This window comes from Triticum urartu, chromosome 7 (assembly GCF_003073215.2).
Source record: "Triticum urartu cultivar G1812 chromosome 7, Tu2.1, whole genome shotgun sequence".
Taxonomy (NCBI): Eukaryota; Viridiplantae; Streptophyta; class Magnoliopsida; order Poales; family Poaceae; genus Triticum; species Triticum urartu.
The window spans coordinates 634,454,926-634,464,680 of record NC_053028.1 but is presented as its reverse complement, the minus strand read 5'-3'; the positions used below and the strand labels follow the sequence as shown (position 1 = coordinate 634,464,680).

The following is a 9,755-nucleotide window of genomic DNA, read 5'->3' as shown; positions in this document are numbered from 1 at the left end:
ACAACCTTCTTTGCTTCGTACGTACTCTCGGGCAATTCGTTGTCCCTTGGAAGCATATTCTTTATCATTACCAGCAACTTTCCAAATCCCTTGTCAGATACACCATTCTCTGCCTTTCATTGTAGCAATTCCAGTGTGGTGCCCAGCTTTTTCTTGTCACCTACGCAATTCGGGTACAATAATTTTTTGTGATCCTCTAACATGCCCTGCAACTTTTTCTTCTCCAAATCACTTGCGCAGTTTCTCTTTGCATTGGCAATGGCCCGACCTAGATCATCAACGGGCTCATACGATGCCTCTTCTTCAGCTTCTTCCCGCATTGTCGGCTCAGCTTCTCCCCGCATTACCGGCTCAGCTTCTTCCCTCATTGTTGTATCATCGTATACAGGGAACCCATGGCCAGGATAGTTGTCGTCGTCCTCTTCTTCTTCATTGTCTTCCATCATAACCCCTCTTTCTCCATGCTTGGTCCAAACATTATAGTGGGGCATGAAACCGGACTCAAACAGGTGGACGTGAATGGTTCTTGACGTAGAGTAATTGTGACCATTCTTACAGCCAGCACATGGACAAGGCATGAAACCATCCGCCCGCTTGTTTGCCTCAGCCGCAAGCAAAAAAGTACGCACGCCATTAATGAACTCGGGAGAGCATCGGTCATCATACATCCATTGCCGGCTCATCTTCAATACACAACACCGAAAACACCAAATTAATACAATACATAAAGTTCATACATAAAGATCATACAACACTTAAATGCAACAAACAAATAACTCTCTAGCTAAAGAATTTAAATGCAACAACAAATGCGATCAAGATCGCAACTAAGATAACAATTGATCCAACAGCATAATGATACCAAGCCTCACTATGAATGGCATATTTTCTAATCTTTCTAATCTTCAAGCGCATTTTCTCCATCTTAATCTTGTGATCATCGACGACATCGGCAACATGCAACTCCAATTCCATCTTCTCCCCCTCAATTCTTTTCAATTTTTCCTTCAAATCCTCGTTTTCTTTTTCAACTAAATTTAACCTCTCGACAATAGGGTCGGTTGGAATTTCCGATTCAACTACCTCCTACATACAAATATTTATGTCAACCTGATGGGCAAAATTTGTCATAAACACGAAATGCAATGAATAATTTTAAAAGAGAATATACCACATCCGAATCATAACCCGGACGAGGGCCGACGGGGACGGATATCAAAACCATGGCACTATGTATACCAAACAACATATGGGTAAGATAATTATACGAGTAACTATATATCCAAATCACACAAACATCAATTTTTTATATAAAACTTCATGAACAAGAGGCTCACCACAAGGTGGTGCTGGCGACGGGACATTGCGGGCGATCGACGGTGCTTATGACGGAGATTTTGAAGGCACTAAGTAAACCATACCTACATATGCAAACTAAGTGTTATTTTTGACCTCAAATTGCATATAAATCAAATACTAGCACATATATATGATTCCTCCCAAATTACTAAACTCAAAAATCAATCACTATATAAAGCATTGCACGAGCTAATCTAGCAATGAGAGATGAAAGGACAAAGTTGCTAACCTTTGTGATCATTTGAATGGATGGGGGCCTTCAAATCTTGACAAATTTTGGGCAAAATGTGTGATGAGCTTGAGAGGAAGAGGGAAAAGAACAGAGAGGAGAAGGGAAAGGGGAAGAACAGAGCGAGCTCGGGTGGATGAAGGGTCTATGTAGGACGACCTTTAGTACCGGTTCGTGATACGACCCGGTACTAAAGGTGCTGGAGGGGCCCCAGACTGACAACATCCTGCCACCACTCACTTTAGTACCGGTTCGTGGCACGAACCGGTGCTAAAGGTTTGCCATGAACCGGTACTAATGAGAGCGGCCGGCTAGCCGTTGGAACCGGCACTAATGCACACATTAGTGTCGGCTCAAATTCAAACCGACACTAATGTGCTTCACATTTGACCCTTTTTCTACTAGTGTCAAAACAGAATTTGGACGGCAGACGGATTGGAGAAGCTAGCACGGATGGCCAAACTATGGCCTTTGTACACTTTGCAAGCAGGAGCAAGAGTCTGTTGACCACCTTTTCTACAAATGCCGCTTCTCTATCCGCCTATGGGGATTAGTCAAGGACTGGCTGCAACTGGTGAGCATTGATACTTCCTCATGGCACCTCTCAGGCAACATCGAAGAGTGGTGGGTGGGCCTCTCCGACACATCTATCCCCAACAGGAAGGCGATGGCCTCACTCACCATGCCAGTCGCCTGGACCATTTGGAACGAGAGGAATGCGCGAGTGTTTCGTCAGAAGAGTGCTCCACCGACGGTTCTACTCGCCAACATTAAGAAGGAGGCCACACTTTGGGTATCAAGGGGTGCAAGAAAGTTGGGATACTTGATGACGCGAGAGTAGTCGGTCACCTTTATTTCGGGTGTTGCGACGCTGTCAGTGTTGTAACACGAACATAAACTCTATTCCTTTTATTTAAGGAATGAGGCAAATCTTTTGCCTCTCTTCAAAAAAAAAATCTGCACCTACTCATGGCTTCTTGCCCCCCTGCACAGATTCGTCACGGCGCGTCGTCTCACCCACCCGCCGAATCGCCATCGAAGCGTCCGTGTTGCCATGGCCTATTCGCCTAATAGTTGGATAATTTATGAAAAAAGTACCGCAAGTCGCTACCATCAAGTCCAAGTGTGTACCTATATGACTTCCTTCTAATTTTTCTGTAGGTCTAGAGCTTCTAGTTTCAAGGATGGTACAGTTAAGAATTGAATTACTGCGATTTGCTAGTGTTGGTAAGGAGTAGAATCGAGTCCAAGTGGTTCTCATTTATGTGGATCATTACTTGGCCTTTGAATACACAACTCAGAACAACACAATGTAACTAAGTACATCTTCATAATTATAAATTCAACAAATATGTTTTATCTTTTGTTTCGATGCTAGCATGTTCAAACTTAAATAGTGTAGCCTTAGCTGATTAAACATGTGTTCATAATTTTTATGCTTTATTGTTCAACTTGGGCGAAAGACTTCATATAATCAACTACAAATTCAAGTAGAGCACTATTTTTATAAGGATATTTACTACTTGTTATCTAGAATTGTTGAGTATGTTCGTTTTACATGCATAACATAGCTTGGCGTCCACACATGTATTTTAGGCGTGGACATCAGGACATTTTCGTCCTAGGTCCGCCCCCTAATAGTCCTATATCCAGCATTCAACCATTAGCAGCCAACTCATAAATCAATCTAGAACGACCGAACCGACTAGAACAGTCTTCCGTGTTCCAGATCACCTGCCTGTCTGCTAGTCATCTTAAGCCCAGCGGGTTCATCTAACCCGCTCATCACACGATTAATCATAGCTCTAATCGCCAAGCATAAACTATCGATAAATCTAGTGCTAAGATTTGTTCAGCTGCCCATGTCGCCGTCTTGCACTAGATCATTATTTGGTTTATTAGGTGCAGAGTCGTTCTCCAACCAAATGCATCGTCATCGTGCCACTGATTAATTAATCAGTCAGTATAATTAAGCACGGATGGCCTCTATGATCGGCCTGATACACGCCACCAGGGCAAAGACGCGCCAGGAAGCAAAATTTCAATCTGCTGCCCTCGTAATTAATTAGCTGATGCATGCATGCATCAAGCTTCAGAAAAGCCACGACCTTTTGCTTAACTTCGGGCACTCAGACCAAAAGGAGAGTTCATGGGAAATGTCACGAAAAGCCACGACGATTCTTGTATCCTTCATACACTGAGCTCGGAAAGCGACACCCCGTGAAATAGTGTCTCATCGAATCTTCTTCTCATCTTTTTTCGGGAGGTTTTGTGATAAGAATTTATTAAAGCAGACAAGAGGATGAGAGCGAAAGCAACATCCACGACGCGACGTGTGGGACGGAAAGTCATGAGCGGACGTGTTCTTCTCGTTCCTTACCGTCATATAACGTCGGCGCATATCATACGGACGTCGCGCCGTGGTGGGGATGACAAGTAGGTGCCGGTGCCTATTTTTCACACGGTCATCCCGCTTTTTTTAATTTAAATAATTGATTGCATTTGAATTTTCGAGGGTAACATCAGATAATGGGACTGGCTACTTGTGTGCTGCTTGCAAGAAAATTGCTTTAGTTCATTCCTTTGTCGACGGCTTCCTTATGCTCCATCGTCAATCCACGATATCTTCGCTGGCCACAAGTACTCATGTCCGGTGTTGTTGTCGTACTGTCTCGCCTACCACATCCTTGGCAGGCGCTTAGGCCATCAGTCTTACCCTCTAAAGACCCCTACTCTGGTGCCGGCGACCCTCCTCTCCCTCCCCACGCCCGCAGATGTTAACCCTCCGCCTCGCCTCCAACAACAACACTGATGCCATACATCTCCTTTGCAAGCGCTTTTCTTTTCTCCTTCCATCTTCTCGTGCCTTCTAATCTTAACTATCGATTAGTTATCTTAGATCGACATCGTATATGGGGTGCATGTGTCCATGGCTCTAGCAGGCCTTCTAGATACCCCACATCAACTAGTGGAAAATTCATTTTTTTTCATGAATGAGTCTAAGTATCCTTACTAAATTATATTCGCACCACTCTACTCTTATCCACGATGTCAAGCCGTGTTTTTGGGCTCAGAACACAAACTCAATTTAACATAATAAAATTAAATCATGTAAATTCAAGAAATTGGGTCAAATATTTCCAGTCGTAAAATATCTTGTTGCAAAGCTATAATATAGTATAAATACGATTATATACAAGACAAAATTCGAAACCACATCCCCGCAAAGAAAAAATAAAATAAAATCAAAAGCATATCCTCATCCCGTGCGTGCCGGCGAAGGAAAGATCATGACTCACGCGGTGAGTGCCCACTGCACCAACGGCGTCCAACTCCAACGGCCACCAACCAGCCAAACCCCCAACGGCAGCAAACGGCGTCACACCTCCCATATCCTGCCTTTTTTGCGTGGTGGGGGACGGACTCCGCGACCGCCTCTCCCTCGTCCGCCTATCCGCTCCGTCCTCCACACGTCAGGCGTGGCGTGTCTCCTCTTCCTTCTCTCCCGTCCCGTCCGAGCCTGCTATAAATTCCCCGCCCCCTCCCGTCTTCTCTCCACACATCCGATCCAATCCAGCCCCCCTCCGATCTCGCCGAGAAATCTCCTCCGATCGAAGCGAAGCCAAGGCTCTCTCGTCCCCCTCCTCAAGGTATGGATGCGAGCCCTCCGTTTTCTCCTCCCCCCTATCGTCATGTGCTCGCCCTGGGATTGTCCCTAGGAGTAGGACTACCTTGACCTTGATCAATTGTTGTTGGTTCCCCTCGATTCCTGTTAGTAGTTTGGATTGGATTGAGTAGATCTGCGGGCCGAGTCTGTTATCGTCGACTGATTCCTGCCGGTTTGGTTAGTCGAGGTTGATTGGACTCGATTGTAGATTGTTCTCTCTCGATTGTTGATTAGATGTGTCGATTGGGATGCGGTTGCTGTTGGTTTGGACTATATCTATTCCCCTAAAAGAAGTAATTATGCCTGCTGGTTGTTGATAGATCGTCATAGTGCTCTTGTATGCCTGCAATTTGCTGGTAACCTTCGTTGCTTGCTGTTAGCCTTGTACTAGTTGCTTGTAGCTGTGCATCGATTCTACTCTGAAAAAATAATACGAGTCTGATATTATCGTTGACCTGTTACCTTCGCATTGCTCCCGCGAGGCTAAGAGCCTAAGATTGCTTGTAGATCTGCTAATATATTTCTGTCGAGTTATACTAAAATTTAGCACTGCATGCTCTGAAATCCATTAGCTTAGTCTAGGGGATTCTTTGTACTGTGGCCTGGTTTATCTATAGTTTGACGCACTGCAGATTTCCATTATTCTTGTGGTTTCGGCCCTGTAGCTGCATGTTTAGTCTTTTGATTCAACTCTTAAATACATGTGGGTTTGAAGAAGATATTACTGTTAATACGGCCATGACTTGGCCAGCTTGTTCTGTTTAACTGATTAATATATACTGCCCATGAGGCTAGAGATTTCGCTGATGAATCTGCTAATATATTTGTGATATGGGTTCTTCCGAAAGTTAGCACTGTCAATCATTTGATTAGCTTATTCTAAGGGATTCCTTAGTTACAATTCCATCTCTGTTGTATCATCTCATGTATTGTTTGATCTCCTACAGATTTCTCTGTACCGTTTATAACTCTGGTTCTGTGTGCTTTGTTATTTACAGATGCAGATCTTTGTGAAGACCCTCACCGGCAAGACCATCACCCTCGAGGTCGAGTCCTCCGACACCATCGACAACGTCAAGGCTAAGATCCAGGACAAGGAGGGCATCCCTCCGGACCAGCAGCGCTTGATCTTCGCTGGCAAGCAGCTCGAGGATGGCCGCACCCTGGCAGACTACAACATCCAGAAGGAGTCCACCCTTCACCTGGTGCTCAGGCTCCGTGGTGGCATGCAGATATTTGTGAAGACACTCACCGGCAAGACCATCACCCTGGAGGTTGAGTCCTCGGACACCATCGACAACGTCAAGGCTAAGATCCAGGACAAGGAGGGCATCCCTCCGGACCAGCAGCGTCTCATCTTTGCTGGCAAGCAGCTCGAGGATGGCCGCACCCTTGCTGACTACAACATCCAGAAGGAGTCCACCCTCCACCTGGTGCTCAGGCTCCGTGGTGGCATGCAGATATTTGTGAAGACCCTCACTGGCAAGACCATCACCCTGGAGGTTGAGTCCTCGGACACCATCGACAACGTCAAGGCTAAGATCCAGGACAAGGAGGGCATCCCTCCGGACCAGCAGCGCTTGATCTTTGCTGGCAAGCAGCTCGAGGATGGCCGCACCCTGGCAGACTACAACATCCAGAAGGAGTCCACCCTTCACCTGGTGCTCAGGCTCCGTGGTGGCATGCAGATATTTGTGAAGACCCTCACCGGCAAGACCATCACCCTCGAGGTTGAGTCCTCGGACACCATTGATAATGTGAAGGCCAAGATCCAGGACAAGGAGGGTATCCCACCGGACCAGCAGCGTCTCATCTTCGCTGGCAAGCAGCTTGAGGATGGCCGCACCCTTGCAGACTACAACATCCAGAAGGAGTCCACCCTTCACTTGGTGCTCAGGCTCCGTGGTGGTATGCAGATCTTCGTCAAGACCCTCACTGGCAAGACCATCACCCTGGAGGTTGAGTCCTCGGACACCATCGACAACGTTAAGGCCAAGATCCAGGACAAGGAGGGCATTCCCCCGGACCAGCAGCGTCTTATCTTCGCTGGCAAGCAGCTTGAGGATGGCCGCACCCTTGCGGATTACAACATCCAGAAGGAATCCACCCTCCACCTTGTCCTCCGCCTTCGTGGTGGCATGCAAATCTTTGTCAAGACCCTCACTGGCAAGACCATCACCCTGGAGGTTGAGTCCTCAGACACCATTGACAATGTGAAGGCCAAGATCCAGGACAAGGAGGGCATTCCCCCGGACCAGCAGCGTCTCATCTTCGCCGGCAAGCAGCTTGAGGATGGCCGCACCCTTGCGGACTACAACATCCAGAAGGAGTCCACCCTTCACTTGGTGCTCCGTCTGCGTGGTGGCCAGTAAGCTCCTGCCGATGGAGCTCTGCTTCTGTCTTCGGTGTCCTTCAATGGAGTCTCGTCTTGTGCCTATCATGCCTGATTTGTCTTTGTTTCTGTACCGTACTGTGATGCAGTGTCATCGTTTGTATCTTAGAACTTCTGCTCGTGTGCAGCAGCTTTGGTGAACTATGAATAAGTGAGCCCTAAATTCGATCCCTGATCCATGATGTTTGCTGTTGTGTTGTACTGTGGTTTCTTCCGATCTTTCTTAGCATTTTACCCACATATTTTCTAATTGCTCACTGGTAAAAATTGATTACCTCTATGCTCTATCCTTCTGATATGTGTGTACTTCTGTAGAATCCATTTGATACTTAAATTTTCTTGGAAGATACGTGGAGTCCTGTGTGCTGCACAGTCGTGTTCATACGGCTGGTCTTCTTGTGTTGGCCGCATGCTGAGCCGTGCGGCTCTCTTCAGATGTCCTCATCCACTCATCTTCCGCAGCCCATGGTATAACGCCCTCTCGTGGAAGCGCTGTTGTTGCAGAGTGCCGTGTCCGACAACCTTCAGCCAAAGACGTTGCTGCTGTAGTGAACATGTGGTGCTGCAACTTGGGGCGTCCGGTGCTGTGAGGGCAGATGTTCGCAGTCGTTGTTGTGTCATCACAGGTGTTGTGGAGTTGCCCTACGGACACGAGTTGAAGTTTCAACAAGATTCTTGTTACAATTGCAACAAGTCAAACAGAGAATAGGATCGCAAGACCAGACTGCTCGTGACCCGGTGCTAATCTTTTCCGATGATCAGCCAGCCGATGCGTAGGCCGCGCTAAAAAGATAATGTTCACATGATGGTTCCGTTGTTGTCTGAAGTTCCAAGTATTGGTGTGTAGTATTTCGGACAATGTAATTTTTCACAAAGTGCAAAACTTCCAAGGTACATCATATTTATGAAAAAATCAGGGCTATGCAACCGTGTAAAACTTGCATTGCACAACCCATATGTCACTGTTAACTATATATCCCTGATCTACCACATTTGCTACCTCTCTCTTGATGCACCATCGCTCCCTCTCTACTGATACCTTCCATTCCTGTCGGGGGTTGGGTGTGACATATGCCAAAGGATGGCTTATCATGGTGGGAGCGAGTAGAACGTCGCCGGTGCCTGGAAACGGGATAAGGCGAAGGCATGCACGCCGGCGAATCTTACCCAGCTTCGGGGCTCTCCGTGGAGATAACACCCCTACTGCCGCTCTGCGGGGTCTCCGCATGATCACTATGGCAAAAGTGTGTACACGGTTGCTCCTTGAGCTGTTTCCTGGAGGTAGGAGAAGGCAAGACTAGCTTTCTCCTTCCTATATGATCTGGTCTAGTGCTAATGGATTCAAACCCTTTGCATGGGTGCCCTGGGGGTTTATATAGGCCTACCCCCAGGGGTACAATGGTAATCCGGCCGGACGCGGGCCCAGCCGTCAGTCTCTCTGGCCGCCGTCTTATCCGCCGACTCCTGGGGCCCGCCGACTGGTGGGCCCCGCTGACCGGCTCGGTACGGAGCCGACAGGCCGCGTCCGTCGTGGGCGGGTCTTGCCGGCTGCAGATTACTGTAGCCGTGCTTCTAATGACGCGGGCTCGGTCATGGGGTCATGGCAACAGCTCCGCCGTCTGGCGGGCGATCACTGTTGCCACTCCCTGTCGCGTCTGGTTAATGGCGCGTGGGGCCCGTGGGAGGGGCTGGCCGACTCCTGGGGGCCGACTCCCAACTGGGCTGACTGGTGGCGCTCTCGCCGTCTTCTGTACGCCCGCCGACTAGTGGGACCCGTCGTCCCTGGGTCGTATCGGCAGGCCGTCGTGGGCACAGGACTCCGCCCACTGGGGCTGACGTCAGGGCCGACATGGCAACAGTGCTGCGCCGGGCGGAGATCTCCGCGGGTACGGCGTACTGTGGCCACGCCTGCCCTTGGAAAAGGACGGGAGTGGACCTTACTGTGGCCACTCCCCGTCCCGTCCCTCTTTATGAGGGCATGGGGGTTGTTGGCGTCGCGGGCCGACTCCCCATGGCCGGCTTCTCTGGAAGTCGCCAGTTAGGAGTCGGCTCATCCTGAAGTCGTCCCCGGGACTCGGCAGCGAGTGGGCAGTCGGCTGCCTCGCCGC

General features: G+C 48.4%; 1 protein-coding gene across 1 annotated transcript; it reads left to right on the top strand.

The window, feature by feature from the left end:
* The first annotated feature begins 4,863 nt into the window (after nucleotides 1-4,863).
* On the top strand, nucleotides 4,864-7,818 carry LOC125520881 (polyubiquitin-like). Its single transcript, XM_048685925.1, has 2 exons — nucleotides 4,864-5,238; nucleotides 6,254-7,818. The coding sequence occupies exons 1-2, from the start codon at nucleotides 4,879-4,881 to the stop codon at nucleotides 7,625-7,627; spliced, it is 1,734 nt and encodes a 577-aa protein (XP_048541882.1). The 5' UTR covers nucleotides 4,864-4,878; the 3' UTR covers nucleotides 7,628-7,818.
* The last annotated feature ends 1,937 nt before the right edge of the window (nucleotides 7,819-9,755 follow it).

What these genes read in the sequence shown, in the direction of transcription:
- LOC125520881 (XM_048685925.1), top strand. Translation starts at nt 4,879, where the DNA reads ATGACTCACGCGGTGAGTGCCCACTGCACCAACGGCGTCCAACTCCAA. An exon ending in CTCTCGTCCCCCTCCTCAAG is followed by an intron (nt 5,239 to 6,253) that starts GTATGGATGCGA and finishes TGTTATTTACAG; the next exon opens with ATGCAGATCTTTGTGAAGAC.